Source organism: Balaenoptera musculus, chromosome X (assembly GCF_009873245.2).
Source record: "Balaenoptera musculus isolate JJ_BM4_2016_0621 chromosome X, mBalMus1.pri.v3, whole genome shotgun sequence".
NCBI lineage: Eukaryota > Metazoa > Chordata > Mammalia > Artiodactyla > Balaenopteridae > Balaenoptera > Balaenoptera musculus.
In genome coordinates this window covers 61,474,153-61,492,075 of record NC_045806.1, presented here as the reverse complement: position 1 = coordinate 61,492,075, position 17,923 = coordinate 61,474,153, and the positions used below count along the sequence as shown (strand labels likewise).

The 17,923-nt window shown below is 36.1% G+C and overlaps 1 protein-coding gene across 2 annotated transcripts in view; it reads left to right on the top strand.

Annotated features, from left to right (window-relative positions):
• Window positions 1-17,923, top strand: part of ZDHHC15 (zinc finger DHHC-type palmitoyltransferase 15) — a 125,853-nt gene that overhangs the window by 65,002 nt on the left and 42,928 nt on the right. For both annotated transcript variants that reach the window (XM_036839132.1, XM_036839131.1), the window contains exons 5-9: window positions 3,102-3,171; window positions 4,624-4,656; window positions 5,381-5,501; window positions 10,099-10,231; window positions 11,832-11,958. In XM_036839132.1, the coding sequence (XP_036695027.1) occupies window positions 3,102-3,171; window positions 4,624-4,656; window positions 5,381-5,501; window positions 10,099-10,231; window positions 11,832-11,958 (484 nt within the window). The remainder of the gene's footprint in view (window positions 1-3,101; window positions 3,172-4,623; window positions 4,657-5,380; window positions 5,502-10,098; window positions 10,232-11,831; window positions 11,959-17,923) is intronic.

Here is a 17,923-nt window from a genome sequence, read left to right as displayed (position 1 = left end):
CCTTTGTATTTCTGCAGTGTCAGTGAGTAACTTCTCCTTTTTCAGTTCTAATTTTATTGATTTGAGCCCTCTTCCTTTTTTTTTCTTTATGAGTCTGGCTAAAGGTTTATCAATTTTGTTTATCTTCTCAAAGAACCATCTTTTAGTTTGATTGATCTTTGCTATTGTTTCCTTCATTTCTTTTTCATTTATTTCTGATCTGATCTTTATGATTTCTTTCCTTCTGCTAAGTTTGGGGGTTTTTTGTTCTTCTTTCTCTAATTGCTTTAGGTGTAAGGTTAGGTTGTTTATTTGAGATTTTTCTTATTTCTTGAGGTAGCATTGTATTTCTATAAACTTCCATCTTAGAACTGCTTTTGTTGCACCCCATAGGTTTTGGGTCCTAGTGTTTTCATTGTCATTTCTGAGTAGTATTTCATTGTATGAATATCATATTTTCTTTATCAATTCACCATTTGATGCTCAAGTGGGTTGTTTCCAGTGCTCAGCTATTATGAGTAAATCTGCTGTGAAATTCTTGTACAAGTGTTTGTGCAGATATGTCTTCATTTTTCTTCAGTAATACTCACTGTGGAGTTTTATTGTTAGTTTTCATCTGCATGAGTAGAACAGTACTGGCTGAGCAATTCTCCTCCTTTTATTTATTTATTTTTTATAAATTTATTTATTTATTTTTGGCTGAGTTGGGTCTTTGTTGCTGTGCGTGGGCTTTCTCTAGTTGTGGCAAGTGGGGGCTACTCTTCATTGCAATGCACGGGCTTCTCATTGTGGTGGCTTCTCTTGTTGCGGAGCATGGGCTCTAGGTGTGCAGGCTTCAGTAGTTGTGGCTCGTGGGCTCTAGAGCACAGGCTCAGTAGTTGTGGCTCACAGGCTCTAGAGCACAGGCTCAGTAGTTTTCACGCACGGGCTTAGTTGCCCCGCGGCATGTGGGATCTTCCCAGACCAGGGCTCGAACCCTTGTTCCCTGCACTGGCAAGCAGATTCTTAACCACTGCACCACCAGGAAGCCCTCTCCACCTTTTAAAATTTGAAAACGAATGCTTTTTTGACAAGTAATTCTAATGTTTCTAGTAAGGAAGATCGTGTTTCAAGGCTTTGGGAAGTATACTGTTGGACACTTATGTTCATCTATTTATCATTTATTTATTCAACCAATATTTTTTAAGATCCCATATGACAATTGGGGATGTCTTATTATAGTCTGGGTATTAGATGATATTAAAGATTTATTGTTTACTTTGTTAGAGCATTAATGTCATGGTGGTTATGGTTTTTTTAAAAAGTCTTCATGCATACTGAAGTATATTGAAAAAGAGACAGACAGGAAATTTTCTATATAATTTCAAACAGTAGTAAACAGAATGGTGTGATAGAGCAGAGATTACAAACTAGAGGTATATGCGAGGAATTGGACCCAGAGATATATTCTGTTTGATCTCTAATGTGTCTTTTAAAACTTGGCATTTTTTACTAATTTTTAACAATTAGAATATTTCTGCATGAAAATCCACATTTTTGGCTACTCTTGAAAACTCAGACACTGGTAACATTCGATCTGCATTTCCCCATGGCAAAAATTAGCTAGAGCTGAGTAATAGCCACTCTTTTTAAACACGGCACGAATTCTCAGGTTCTTCAACTCACTACTCACTGTTCCCTGGACCCTTGAATCATTTGTTTGCAGCTCTCATGATATAGAGTAATAGAGAAGGCTTCTCTGAGGCAATGTCATTTGATCTGAGACCTTAATAAGAAAAAGTAACTTGCAGGAATTCCCTGGTGGTCCAGTGGTTAGGACTCAGTGCTTTCACTACCGGGGCCAGGTTCAATCACTGGTCAGAGAACTAAGATCCCACAAGCCATGCAGAGCCACAAAAAAAAAAAAAGTAACTTGCCATGCTAAGGGTTTTGGAACTCCATTGCAGGTTTTTAGTGGAGAGTGATATGATCTGATTTAGATTTTAACAAATCACCTGGCTATTCTGTAGAGAATGTATTGTGAGGGGGCAAGAATGAAAGCAAAGTAAATAATTAGGCAGCTATTGCAGTCATCTAAATTAGAGGTGATGGTGGCTTAAACTGGACAGTGGCATTTGACCGTATCTTTAAAAACATGTTGAAGGAACTAAACATGCATGTCCCTCTCCCCTCCTTGTTACCTCAATTATACCCATACTTTGGTCACCACCACCACCACATTGCTAGAATGAACACAGAAACTCTGCTGAATTAATATTTCATTATGTTGAACCAGTTATGTGTGCTTAAGGTACACTTTAGGTTTAATTATTATATTAGCTCAAATTTTCATAATTTTAGTTGTTACACTTAATAATCACATTAAACAGTCATACTCTATCAATGAACACAGAGAAAATTAGAAGGAAAGGAAAATGTCTTTCATCTAAGGAAATAAAGAAAAGAAGGAAGGAGGTAGAGAGGGAAGGAGAACTGATTTTTTGTATCATACTTACAAAGTGAAAAGAATCCTGAACTAAAGGGTCAGAAAAACTGTACTAGTCACAACCTTGCCACTTGCTTACTGTGTGATTTTGTGTAAGTTACTTGACATGGCTCAGGTCTTTATTTTCTATATCTGTGGAATGGTCAATTGAACTAATTTGTTCTAGAATGTCTCTTCTATTCTTCAAATTCTTATTCTAAGAACCACATTCTTTACCATGCTTTAGGAGTTTTATCCACCTCATACAATCCAACCTCTGGAGACAGGAGATAAATTATGAATCCTGTTTTCAGATAGGAAAGTTGGAATAAACAGAGGCTAAATGATTTTCCCAAGATAACTCAAGCAATTGACAGTATAGTTTGTTTCATAATACAGAATTTTATGATCAGATATCCAGATATGAAAACCTTTCCCCTTACACTCATCCCCCAAAAGGTGCTTTTAAGATTGATCCAACAGGGAAAAAATACATACCACAATTCTCTTACGTGATCTGTCTTTTGCTTGGTAACTTGAAATGAGATGAGTTTGAGTACCTGTAATCAGTGTATAACAAGTCATCCAGATTGGCTAGTAAGATATATGGTGTCATATTGATCCCTAACCAGTGCTAACCACCTTATTTTTCCTATAGCCGTAAGGTTCTGTGACCGGTGCCATTTGATCAAGCCAGATCGCTGCCACCACTGCTCTGTCTGTGCCATGTAAGTGACAGCCATAATTCCCCTGGGCTGAGCTTGGCCACTGATGGTTGCCTTAAAAACCAAGTGACTGATCCTAACATGTTGATCCTAAAGAGCATTTCCTTTCAATCATAATGAGCACATGCCAAATACCCTCACAGGGATGATGATGATTCAAACTATTATAAAGATAGGAAAGAGAAATAAAACTGCATTTTTAAAAATAAACATTTTATTTTAGAACAGTTTTAGATTTCTGGAATTATTGTAAAGATAGTTCTCATACGTCCCACACCATTTCCCATGTAATATCTTACATTAATATGGTACATTTCTTACAATTAATGAACGAGCATTGATTTTTTATTTTTAGCCGAAATCCATACTCTATTTAGATTTCCTCAGTTTTTCCCTGATGTCCTTGTTCTGTTCAAGGATCCTATCCAGGATACCATACTACATTTAGTTGTCATGTCTTCTTAGGCTCCTCTTAGCTGTGACAGTTTCTCAAACTTTACTTGTTTTTGATAACCTTGACGGTTTTTAGAATTGTTGGGTATTTTGCAGAATATCCCTCAGGTGGGATTTGTCTGATATTTTTCTCGTGATTAGATTTAGATAATGTCTTTTGGGGGAGGAAGACCAGAGAGATTAAGTGCCATTCTCATTATATCATATCAAGGTTACGTACTATAGACATGGCTTATCACTGCAATGTTAATCTTAATCATCTGACTGAGGCAGTGTTTGCCAGATTTCTCCACTGTAAAGTTACTCTTCTTCCACCCCCACTCCATACTGTACTCTTCAGAAGGAAATCTCTGTGTACAGCCAACACTAAAGGAATGAGAAGTTATGCTTCCCCCACCCTGCCTTGCAGGCAGAGTATCTACATAAATTATTTGGAATTCCTCTACATGGGAGATTTGTCTCTTCTCCCTCATTTATTTATTAAATCATTTACTTATATCAATATGTGGGCATGGACAATCATTTCAGATTTGGGGTTATAAGTCAATACTACTTTATTTTGTTACTTAAATTGCTCCAGCTTTGTAAAATCCCATTTTTATGCTAATAAATATAAGCTTCATGTCCTTCTTCTTGAGTGCTTGTTCCATCCATGTTTCACTTACCCTTGATTCAAGCACAGGCTGCAGTCATGTTTTCTTCTTTACTTTTATTAAACTAAGTAAATAAAATGAGGAGAGGTATCTTGGACCTATTCTCTGTGTCAGTATCCTAGAGTTCCCAATGCCTTTTAAAGGTTGGAATTTTAGGCATGTAACTTGCTGCCAGCATGATCCTAAAGTTTTGTGATTGGCTCATCCTAGGAACAACTGAGGACAGTATAGTTTTGGAGAAGCTATAGTGGAAATCTAAGAATGAGTGTACTGGGACCATGTAAAAATACTGGTGATACCGTGAGTTCAATTCTGAAGTTTATCACACTGTATTTTGTTCCTTTTGTAGGTGTGTATTAAAAATGGATCATCATTGCCCTTGGTATGTCCTTTTGATTAATTTCTCCCCTCTAATAGGGTCAAAGTTGTTCAATGCCTACTTTCCTAAGCATAGTTGTAAAATGCCTGTTTCCCCTACCATAATTCATTGGGCTTTGTATTTGTGTGGGGAACAGGGAAGGCGTAACATTTTAAAGCAAGAATAAATATACCACCAAAGGTGTGATCGTGAATTCCTGGTGTCACAGAGCTAATGGTCTCTTGTCCATTAGCTATAATAACGAAAGAGAGTACAGATAGTTGTCCTCTTTGACATTACATAATTCAGTTCTTTTTTTAGCTGTCTTGATGTTTGAAAAACTCTAGATTGTTAATTTAAGCAATTCTCCAAATTTTGTATGTCTGACCTAGAGAACCAGTATGAAATCATCTAACTATAAAGAGAACATGCCATACTATACTAAGTATAGCTGCAGAGATTGTAGTAGGTTTTCAGCATCCAAGATCCAGGTTTGCTTGGGTGTGTCAGGAACCAGTCCAGAACTGTTAGGTAGGCCAGCTGTCTCTGTGTCTGTAAATAAAAGGAAAAACAAGTGAGACATGAATTTGTGTTTCCAGTCTGTTCCTATTAAGGGACTTCAGTTTCTGTTGAGTTTCTACACAACAGATAATGAAGCAGCAGGGGTAACATAGTTCACTCTGTATCAGTGTGTTCTAAATCAATGGATCCTGATTTCAAATTAGTTTTTCTTTTTTTCCTTTTTTAGGGTTAATAACTGCATTGGATTTTCCAACTATAAATTCTTCCTTCAGTTCTTAGCTTATTCTGTTCTCTATTGCCTGTACATTGCTACAACGGTCTTCAGCTATTTCATCAAATACTGGAGAGTAAGTTAAAAAATCCAGAAGGGTCCCCCCACCAAGAATAAATACACACCTATTCCAATCTGTGACATTGTTCACATTATCTTTTTTTTTTTTTTTTTTACATTTTGAAGTAGCTAATACTGAAGTAATCAGAAGGGGAAGCACAGAAAACAAGTTTCCCACGTTAAATATTCTGAGATTTAGGAGGCTGTTATTTAGATGTCAGTTAAAGTTTCTATCATACATGAGAATCTTGTTGGGCCTCCAGGAACCTAATCTCTTGAGACTTACTGATTCTTTACAATGTATTTATCTAATTAAGTTTTAAAAATCCACTTCTTACCAATTTTAGGTTTGAAAAATGTTGAAACTAATTCTAAATCCCTAGTTTCCTAAGAAAAAAGGCTGTCAACGCACTCCCTCGTTGTCAGAAAATACTTTCTAAATCCCTGTTCAAAGGAAGTTGCAAAATTCCTGCTGGACAGAAAGATTCATTAACTCATCTTCACAAAAGACCAAAATGAAAAGGGAGAGTCTTATTTGAACTTTGTATGACAAACTCTGGGTAGGGTATTAGGAGAACTGAGTTCTAATACTGGCTCTGCTACCTGCTTCACTGGCTCATTGCCAAGATCAAATGAAACATGTTGAGGGACTTCCCTGGCAGTCCAGTGGTTAAGACTTAGCCTTCCAATGCAGGGGGTGCGGGTTCGATCCCTGGTCAGGGAGCTAAGATCCCACATGCCTCACGGCCACAAAACCAAAGCATAAAACAGAAGCAATATTCTAACAAATTCAATAAAGACTTTAAAAATGGTCCACATCAAAAAAAAAAAAAACAAAAGAAAGAAATGAGGAAATCATAAGATATTATCCAGTGCAAGGTTAAAAGAAAAAGATTAACCTTACACTGGATAATACCTTTAAAAAAATGAAACAGATGTTGAAAGTATTTTACTTTTCAAAACATGATTCCAATCATTATAATGAAATCTTTTTTAAAATCCTACTTTCACCTTTCTTCTACTTGAAGATATGTTATATCCCATCTATTTCCAAAAAAATTGAAGGCAGATTTTCAGTTTACATATGTATATGGGGTCTGCAGCAGTATAGTGATTTTTTTTTTAATTTCATGCCAATGGACTCCAGAAGATATGTCTTCCCCACATACAACTACAATACAGTTACTAAGACATAACCTTACATGATGAGGGCTTTCCAAACTGAACCTGAATAGCAAAAAGCAGATGTGGGCAGAGCTACTAGTTATTACTTTAGGAATTGCACAAGAGCCTGTATAACAGGAATATCTCACCTCAGGGGGAGAGGTAAAGCACATAAATCCTGTGAGTAGAATATAGATTATAATAAACTGGAGAAAAAAAGGAGAAAGGCAAGGCAGTGAGAGCCTAAATAGCTGAGAATATTTAAATTATTAATTAGTGCTTTGATCCCTACTAGTGTAGAAAATATTGTGTAGAATATTATAGAGGTATGGGCTTTGCATTCTCCCTTCGACTTGCTTAATCAATTCCAATATTTAATAACTTTAAGAATCAGGAATTATATAATACATATCAAAATCTTCAACTCAGGGATATAAAAGTATAAGCAGAAATGAAGTTTTATTATAAATTTTTCCCAAATACAAAATGCTTCATCATCCTGGTGTCTCTTCTTTGGCCCCTTTCCACATCGCAGGATCTCTTATCTATTGCCCGGGTTTCCATGACCTTTTTGGCATTCTATTCACACACTGAGCCACTACCATAAAAAAAATCTCCTGCAACCAATTCAGCAGGGAAAGTGTCAGCCTTGGTCTTCACTACAGACTTTACTTGGTCCTTAACACAGTAGGCTACTGTTTAAAAACTACCCTTTGATAACAGAGTAAACAATGTTGTATTTCATACATTTTGCCTTTGGCCCTCCTAGTCAGCCAATAATCAAATACCACAATGCCAGCCAGGTGCTGTATGCTTCTTTTACCCTTGAAAGATAATATCTAGATATGAATTAATCTCCAGGAATGTGCCAGTATTCACAAGCAAGGGGTGAAAATAGCCTTGCCCTTTTCCTATTCCTTCATTTTTTTCTCCACAATAAACTAGCTCATGCCTGACAGATGCCAGGCGAGGAAACCTGTCCTGGCTTGCCCTCATAATGAAAAGGGCATTGACAGTTCAGAGAAATGCTTCTTTGCAGTCTCTCCAGCCAGAGAGCACTTTGGTGTGGTTTAAAGATGGCTTTCTCAGTTCAAATTGAGTCTCCCCTAAAATGAAAAGTAAACACTGCCATGTATTTTAAAAGCCATGTATCAAGGAGACTAGCTGTGCTCCTAAGAATAGCAACCTCCATTTGTATGGTACTTTACCATTTTCAAAGCACTTTCATATCTATTATATCATCTTATCCTCACCACAACCTTGTGAACTAGGTAGAGCAGGAATTATTAGTCTAATTTAAAGGTGATAAAACTGAGGGTCGTAGTAGTTAAGTGATTTGCTCAGGATCACCCAGCTTCTAAGTTGCAAAGTGAGAACTTGAAATTGTCTGACTCTTAAGCCCAGTAATCTTAAACACTGTACCATGTCCTACTGCCCATTATGGTCCTACTATAGAGAAGCTCTAGCTCTTTGAAGTAAAGAATTCAGAAGACCATCAGATTGTGCTTCTCCTCTCAATATTAACTTAAAGAGTAGCACTTTGATAGGAAATCGATATTTGACTTATGAAAAAAGTAGTAATATACACCTCCCACATTGGGCCATGAATCTCCTCATAGAGGCTATGAATTCTTTTAGAACTAAGATAATAGGATTAATCTACCAATATTCCCCTGAACTGTTTCTGGTGGTTATTGCTTTGAGTAATTTAGCTTGGTTATCTCCTGAGTAGGTAATTTTGAACATAGGGCCATCACCCTCTTCTAACAAAAAAGAAAGTTAAATATTAAGGACTTTATCAAGGGACAACACAGTAGATATGCTTTGGCAGACAGAAGAGAGTTCTATAAGAGCAATTAGGGAAGGGAAAGACTTGCAGCTCAGCCCCTCAGAGTGTGAACTGACTTTATATCAGTCCCTCCTGCCCAGCCATTTCCTATTGTCCATTTAAACATGAAAGATAAGAAGTAAAATAAATGTGAGCTTTAAAAGCTTTTAAAAACTTATTTTAAAAAGTAGAGATTATGAAAACAAAAACACAGCCAGGCAAAAACCACTACAAAATCTTTCCTATAAATTCAAAATGAAACAAACAAAAACCAATCAAATTCAATTTGGGTGCTTAGGCCAAGATTTTGTAGAGGAATCATTTCAAAAAGGAGCTTCACATAAAAGTTCCTGAAGGTCAAAATCCTTGGTGTAGCTATTTCCTGGGGTGCTCTGCCCCCAGGCAAATTTCACCCAGACCACCCCTCAGCTGAAAGCATCTGACTGGTTTACTTCACCTTATCTTCATCCTTCAAACACATACTGTCTGGAAGATTCCTAATATTTCCTTACATCAAAATAAATATAAATCTTCTCTAAGAGACGAAAAAAATCTGTACCATCTGAATTTGCCAAGTGTTTCCAAGCCTTAACTTTCTCCTTCCAAACTGTAGTAGAACTAGATCCTAATGTCAAGGTTGACTTCAACCAAGAATCACCTTTACTACTCAAGAGCATTTGGAAATATTTCAAAGCAATTCATCACACCAAAACAATGATCAGCACAGGAAAGGGGGAAATAAAGAAAAGTCTTTCTCCCAAATTCTTACTCCAAAATTGAAAATGTTTTCTAAAGTTCTCTTCAGAAGACAAAATGTTACATGCTGTGCATGCTATAGAACTTTAGAAAATTCATTCTAGTCTGGGGCTGCTTTAAAAAAAAAAACAAAAACTGCTGCCATATGGAAAATGAGAGGTCCCAGCTAACTATAAAAATCTTTAGCTATCTACTTTTACAATTGCCTGTCAAATCTTGCATGATTTTACTGTCTAAACAGCTGTTTCACGGGATGTAATATACCAGCACATTCTACTTCAACTATAAAAAACAACCACACAAAATTTGCAGTAGCTTTAAAATCAAGTCGACTTAGAGGTAGAACATTTTAAAATTCTACCTATGTGTTTTAACTTCCTACATATATCACTGTGACATTTTTAGCACACATATATCCAAAGAAACATGACATATAAAGTATTCCAGAATAACCCACCTTGAAACAAGAGGATGAACCATATGACCTCAAGATCACCTCTAGCCAATGACTCAAAATTTACAAACTAAATGGAATACAAGCTTTAAGAGGTTGCATACCAGTTATGGCTTCAGTATACTCTTTTAATCTTACCCATTTCTAATTGGTACATTATATACTCTATTTTACACTGAACTGCACTTAAGCAAAGATCCATTTTAGGCTGTGTAGGCTGATAGCATATCCATAATAAGGTATGGTCATCCACAGAAAGAACTGTTTTGTAAAAATTTTACAAAATCTACTTTTTTAATTACAGCTAGACATTTTATACATATGGAAGAAAGTACTAACCTATACAGAAAAACTAGCCAAACCTTATGACTTTAATCCTTTGTTTCTGTTTGTTTATTATTTCTTTTCTAGGGGGAATTGCCCAGTGTTCGCTCTAAGTTCCATGTCCTTTTTCTCCTCTTTGTGGCCTGCATGTTTTTTGTCAGCCTTGTGATTCTCTTTGGTTACCATTGTTGGCTTGTCAGCAGAAACAAAACCACCTTAGGTAAGACTGGATATTAAGACTAGGAAAAAAACATATGAATGTATATCCCTGTGACCTATGGATTGTTCCCAGGGAAGAGAAAAACTTCCAATGAAACATTTCACCTGCAGTGACATCTCTTTGCCTCCAAACGGAAACAGATGTAAACACGTTTTACCAAACTGGAGAGCCATAGTGAATGAAGCTTACAGACTAAAGAGAACATTAGTGAATAAAACCTCACACAAAAACAAAAATGACCATTGCTTTTTATAGTTCATTCTGGGTAATAGCTCCCCAGATTTACAGCTTGAAAATTTTGAAAGGGTGTTCACATAAGGAAGTGAAGGAAAGAATCAGTACAGAAGGGAACATCAGAAGGAGGAATTCAAGGTCAATAAAGATAGAAAAATCTAATTTATTGAACACTTCTAAAAACAGAGTCCTGAGAAAAAATCCAAACCAACAAATCATTGAATATCTACAGTTATCAAGGAGCTGTGTAGGGACTGTGGGAATGAGATAAACACATTGAACAAGTGAGTCTCTAGAAAATGAGCACAAGAAATGAAAATTATTCTCTGAAAATTTTTCCATTACTCTATACTCTGGGCTTTTATTTGGAGAATTGCATTTCTGATGGATCCAGTGCAATAGTCGTTTTCATGGTGAAACAAATATTTATACTGTACACAAATCAATGCATGAGGGTTAAGGAGAAAGTATCCAAATAATGAATGTTTAGCTAAGGTAAATCTGAGGAAAGTATAGTGCAAAAGCCACTATACTTTTAGAATTCATTTGCTAATAATGATAACAGCTAAAAAAGTATTTGCACTTATTTTCTAAACCAAATATATATGTAGCACTTAGTTGCTAGGGTAGTAGATTAGCATATTTGGCTTAGAGATCACCTACAATGTAGAAAAGTACTAAAAGCTTCATGATAACACAATCTGAAAACAAAGAACAAAAGGGAAATGGCCAGATGCAGCCAGAGTCCAACAGTGAAAGTGTTTGCTTAATGGGATAAATGTGTATCTAAAAATAATGTGCACTAACATGGTCCAATTTCTCATAGTCGTTGAGGTGATTATAGTTCACCCATTGACATTTTTTCTGGAATAAAACTCAATTTCTTACATTGCAGCCTTCAGTGTGAACGTGTTCATTTCTGAAATGTTTCAAAACCAAATCAATGTCATTACCATCTCTTTATGTGTCATTACTTTTGTCCCAGCTCTAAATATAGAGACCATTTGGCTGTTACTGCCATTTAGATTCAAATAAAGTGCTGTTAGATTTGTTCTTTCACTCCTTACATGCAGTACAAAATACATACTACCCCTATGACTGTTCAATTATTTCTACCATCATGTGTTTCTTCTGCATTTTTTTAAAGAGTGTACCAATTCTTTATATTTAATAACAAACTTACTTTGTATTAAAGTGATTAAGCTGGTTTTTACCAAGTAATTTAGCAATAACTAAGAATGAGGGGCCTATGCTACCACAGCAAAAAAATATTGTAGAAGCAAGTCACATTCATGGAGAACTGTAAAATTGTAATGGTCCTGATTATTGCTCTCTTCTTTTCTTCAACTTCCCTACCCTGCCATAGAGGCCTTCTGTACTCCAGTGTTTACAAGTGGCCCAGAGAAAAATGGGTTCAACCTTGGCTTCATCAAAAATATCCAGCAGGTGTTTGGAGATAACAAGAAGTTCTGGTTAATACCTATTGGGTCCAGGTAGGTAATTATTACCACTGAAAGAAGTTGATGCTGGACCATGCCTTGAAGTAGCAAATTCAATTTTGACTGTATTATGCACTAGATATCAGTCCAATGTAAAACTGTATTTCCCAAGTTTTTCATTACTAGGTTAGTAAAGATAAATCAGGTGGTGAGGGCATGATAAAATAAGCATTCTCATGCTTTGTTTAAGCAGTGTAAACTGGTACCAGTCATTTGTAAATGAATTTGGTTTTTAAACAACTCTGTTGTTTTTCTTCTGTATATATTTGTACATATTTTTAATCACAGTATACATACCACTTTGAATTTTACATTTTTCACTTAAACTATAGTAAACATTTTCCCTTATTGTGACATAGTCTTTATTTTCTTAATTTATTTATTTTTGGCTGCATTGGGTCTTCATTGCTGTGCTCAGGCTTTCTCTAGTTGCGGCGAGCAGGGGCTACTCTTCATTGTGGTGGCTTCTCTTGTTGCAGAGCATGGGCTCCAGGCACGTGGGCTTCAGTAGTTGTGCATGTGCACTCAGTAGTTGTGGCTCGTGGGCTCTAGAGGTCAGGCTCAGTAGTTGTGGCACACAGGCCTAGCTGCTCTGTGGCATGTGGGATCCTCCTGGACCAGGGATTGAATCCGTGTCCCCTGCATTGGCAGGCAGATTCCCAACCACTGCACCACCAGGGAAGCCCTGTGACATAGTCTTTATAGCCATTACTTTTAACTACATCATATTCCAGCCAGTGGGGAAATATATATTCCCATAGTGTTGGATGTTTAGTTTGTTTCCTAATTATTGCCTGGAAATAATGCCACAATGAACATTTTTGTGCCTAGTTTATCTCTAGCTTTAGAATAATTCCCAGAAATGGAATTACTGGAACAATGGACATGGAGATTCTTACGTTTTTTTGATATATACAAACATATGGACTTTCTATCCTGTTCCATTGATCTATATTTCTATTTTTGTGCTGATACCATACTGTTTTGATGGCTATAGCTTTGTAGTATAGTCTGAAGTCAGGGAGCCTGATTCCTCCAGCTCCGTTTTTCTTTCTCAACATTGCTTTGGTTATTCGGGGTCTTTTGTGTCTCCATACAAATTTTAAGATTTTTTGTTCTAGTTCTGTGAAAAATGCCATTGGTAATTTTATGGGGATTGCACTGAATCTGTAGATTGCCTTGGGTAGTATAGTCATTTTGACAATATTGATTCTTCCAATCCAAGAGTATAGTATATCTTTCCATCTGTTTGTGTCATTCTTCGATTTCGTTCAGCAGTGTCTTATAGTTTTCGGAGTACAGGTATTTTGCCTCCTTAGGTTTATTCCTAGGTATTTTATCCTTTTTGGTGCGATAGTAAATGGGATTGTTTCTTGAATTTCTCTTTCTGATCTTTCATTGTTAGTGTATAGAAAAGCAACAGATTTCTGTGTATTAATTTTGTATCCTGCAACTTTACCAAATTCATTGATTAGTTCTAGTAGTTTTCTGGTGGTATCTTGAGTATTTTTTATGTATAGTATCATGTCATCTGCAAACAGTGATAGTTTAACTTCTTCTTTTCCAATTTGGATTTCTTTTATTTCTTTTTCTTCTCTGATTACTATAGCTAGGACTTCCAAAAGTATGTTGAATAAAAGTGGTGAGAGTGGACATCCTTGTCTTGTTCCTGATCTTGGAGGAAATGCTTTCAGCTTTTCACCATTGAGTAGGATGTTAGCTGTAGGTTTGTCGTATATGGCCCTTATTATGTTGAGGTATGTTCCCTCTATGCCCACTTTCTGGAGAGTTTTTATCATAAATGGGTGTTGAATTTTGTCAAAAGCTTTTTCTGCACCTATTGAGATGATCATATGGTTTTTAGTCTTCAATTTGTTGATGTGCTGTATCACACTGATTGATTTGTGGATATTGAGGAATCCTTGCATCCCTGGGATAAATCCCACTTGATTATGCTGTATGATCGTTTTAATGTATTGTTGGATTTGGATTGCTGGTGTTTTGTTGAGGATTTTTGCATCTATGTTCATCAGTGATATTGACCTATAGTTTTCTTTTTTGTGGTGTCTTTATCTGGTTTTAGTATCAGCGTAATGGAGTTTCCTTAAGAAACTAAGAATAGAGCTGCCATATGATACTGCAATCCCACTCCTGGGCATATATCCAGAGAAAAGCATAGTCTGAAAGGATACATGCACCCCAATATTCACTGCAGCACTGTTTACAATAACCAAGACATGGAAGCAACCTAAATGTCTATAGACAGATGAATGGATAAAGAAGTTGTGGTACATATACACAATGGAATATTTCTCAGCCATTAAAAAGAATGAAATAATGCCATTTGCAGCCACATAGATGGACTTAGAGATTGTCATACTAGGTGAAGTAAGTCAGACAGAGAAAGAGAAATATCGTATGATATCAATTATGTGGAATCTAAAAAAAAATGATACAGATGAACTTATTTACAAAACAGAAACAGACTCACAGACTCAGAGAACAAACTTATGGTTACCAGGAGCGAAGTGGGAGGGGGAGATATTTAGGGAGTTTGGGATTGACAAACAAAATTGTATATCACTATATTGTACACCTGTAACTTATATAATATTGTACAACTATACAACAATTAAAAAATAAAATAATTTATAAATGAAAAAACAAATATATGGAGAAGAAAAACAACAGAGGGGAAATATACCCCCAAAATGCTCTAAGTGGGCAACAGTCTTAGAAATTATTTTTCTTGTCACCACTTTTCATATTTTGGGATTAAATGCTTATATTACTTTCATGGAGGGAAAAGTTAAAGTTTTTAATTTAAACAAGAACAAAAAGCAAGAACAAACAAAGATTGATCTAGAGATTCTAGGTAATTCTTATAATTGCAACAGGAATGAAGAGAAAGCAATGAAGGAGAGATGAGCTTGTGTCCTCTGAGTGACTTCATGAACCAGATTAAAACTACCATCAACTAAACTAGCTCTGGAGCAAAGCTTATTTATAGGCTTCTTGCAATCCCCTTTCAATCCATTCTTCAGACAGGGATACAGCCATTTGTTCACTTATTTGAGGAAAATTTGCTGGAGTAAGGTGGTAATTAAGAAAGATTTTCTCCTCTTCATTAATTGCCCTAGTAGTTCCTCTGTACCAGTTAGTGTTTTACAGGCTCATTTATTTAAGAGCTGTGGTATATCCTATGCCCTGGCCATAAATCACAAGACAAAACTGTGTCAGTGGGTAATGTTGATTAATAACTAATACCAACAATTATTTGCACCCCACTCACACACATACATACACAAACACACACAATATCACTACGCCAAAGGGAGGTCTAAAATGAGTCTTCTTTGGAATAAAGAACAAGAGCAAAAATCAAAGCCCACTCACTTATAATCAGTATAGTTACATCCTCTGTAGAGAACTATCAATTCTGGGGGAGGATAATTGCCCCCAGGATCTGCACTCTTAGAAATGCCTCACTTTTGCTCTGTCTCCCAGCTTCTAATAACGTTTCTGCCATACAAGCCAAATAACAGGGCGTTCAGCCATTATTATTATCTATCACCAATTCACAGCACCTATCGCCAGTTAATTCAATGATTCTTTTTTTTTATTCAAACAGAAAGTCACAAAAATTATAATCATCCTTGTCAGTCCACTCAGTCCCATGTAATTAATTTTTTTTTCATCTTGATCTTTTGTTATCACTTTTATGAATTCATCAGTTTTCCATTGGAGTTCTGAAAATGCTTATTCATTCAGTTCAGCAGTATAGTCAGTTACCAGAAACCTGTACTTGTCAGAGTCTTTTCCATGAATTCCTTGAAGATGAAACCCTTTTATAGGAACATTTTTGCAAAACCATCAGAGTACACCCAGAACTGTCTGTAAATGACCAAAGACTTAAATATGACCATGGTTAAAGATTTGATGAAAGTTCATAATAATGCAATTGACAAGGAAATTTAGTTATTTCTGAGATATACATTTTAAAGTAATAACTAGAATTATGACTTATTATACTAGAACATATAAGATTTTTAGAAATTTCATGTAATTTCTGAAACATTTATATTAACATATTTCCATACAAATAACCCAAAGAAAGTTTAGTATTAGTTGTTTTTTGTTTGTTTGTTTTTTTATACTGCAGGTTCTTATTAGTCATCAATTTTATACACATCAGTGTATACATGTCAATCCCAATCGCCCAATTCAGCACACCACCATCCCCACCGCACCGCGGTTTTCCCCCCTTGGTGTCCATACATTTGTTCTCTACATCTGTGTCTCAACTTCTGCCCTGCACAGCAGTTCATCTGTACCATTGTTCTAGGTTCCACATACATGCATTAATATACGATATTTGTTTTTCTCTTTCTGACTTACTTCACTCTGTATGACAGTCTCTAGATCTATCCATGTCTCAACAAATGACTCAATTTCGTTCCTTTTTATGGCTGAGTAATATTCCATTGTATATATGTACCACATCTTCTTTATCCATTCATCTGTCGATGGGCATTTAGATTGCTTCCATGACCTGGCTATTGTAAATAGTGCTGCAATGAACATTGGGGTGCATGTGTCTTTTTAAATTATGGTTTTCTCTGGGTATATGCCCAGTAGTGGGATTGCTGGGTCATATGCTAATTCTATTTTTAGTTTTTTAAGGAACCTCCATACTGTTCTCTATAGTGGCTGTATCAATTTCCATTCCCACCAAGAGTGCAAGAGGGTTCCCTTTTCTCCACACCCTCTCCAGCATTTGTTGTTTGTAGATTTTCTGATGATGCCCATTCTAACTGGTGTGAGGTGATACCTCATTGTACTTTTGATTTGCATTTCTCTAATAATTAGTGATGTTGAGCAGCTTTTCATGTGCTTCTTGCCCATCTGTATGTCTTCTTTGGAGAAATGTCTCTTTAGGTCTTCTGCCCATTTTTGGATTTGGTTGTTTGTTTCTTTAATATTGAGCTGCATGAGCTGTTTATATATTTTGGAGATTAATCCTTTGTCCGTTGATTCGTTTGCAAATATTTTCTCCCATTCTGAGAGTTGCCTTTTCATCTTGTTTATGGTTTCCTTTGCTGTGCAAAAGCTTTGAAGTTTCATTAGGTCCCATTTGTTTATTTTTGTTTTTATTTCCATTACTCTAGGTGGAACAAAAAAGATCTTGCTGTGATTTATGTCAAAGAGTGTTCTTCCTATGTTTTCCTCTACGAGTTTTATAGTGTCTGGTCTTACATTTAGATCTCGAATCTATTTTGAGTTTATTTTTCTGTATGGTGTTAGGGAGTGTTCTAATTTCATTCTTTTACATGTAGCTGTCCAGTTTTCCCAGCACCACTTATTGAAGAGGCTGTCTTTTGTCCATTTTATACCTTTGCCTCCTTTGTCATAGATTAGTTGACCATAGGTGCGTGGGTTTATCTCTGGGCTTTCTATCTTGTTCCATTGATCTATGTTTCTGTTTTTGTGCCAGTACCATATTGTCTTGATTACTGTAGCTTTGTTGTATAGTCTGAAGTCAGGGAGTCTGATTCCTCCAGCTCCGTTTTTTTCCCTCAAGACTGCTTTGGCTATTCGGGATGTTTTGTGTCTCCATACAAATTTTAAGATGACTTGTTCTAGTTCCGTAAAAAATGCCATTAGTAATTTGATAGGGATTGCATTGAATCTGTAGATTGCTTTGGGTAGTAGAGTCATTTTCACAATATTGATTCTTCCAATCCAACAACATGGTATATCTCTCCATCTGTTGGTATCATCTTTAATTTCTTTCATCAGTGTCTTATAGTTTTCTGCATACAGGTCTTTTGTCTCCCTAGGTAGGTATATTCCTAGGTATTTTATTCTTTTTCTTGCAATGGTAAATGGGAGTGTTTCCATAATTTCTCTTTCAGATTTTTCATCATTAGTGTATAGGAATGCAGGAGATTTCTGTGCA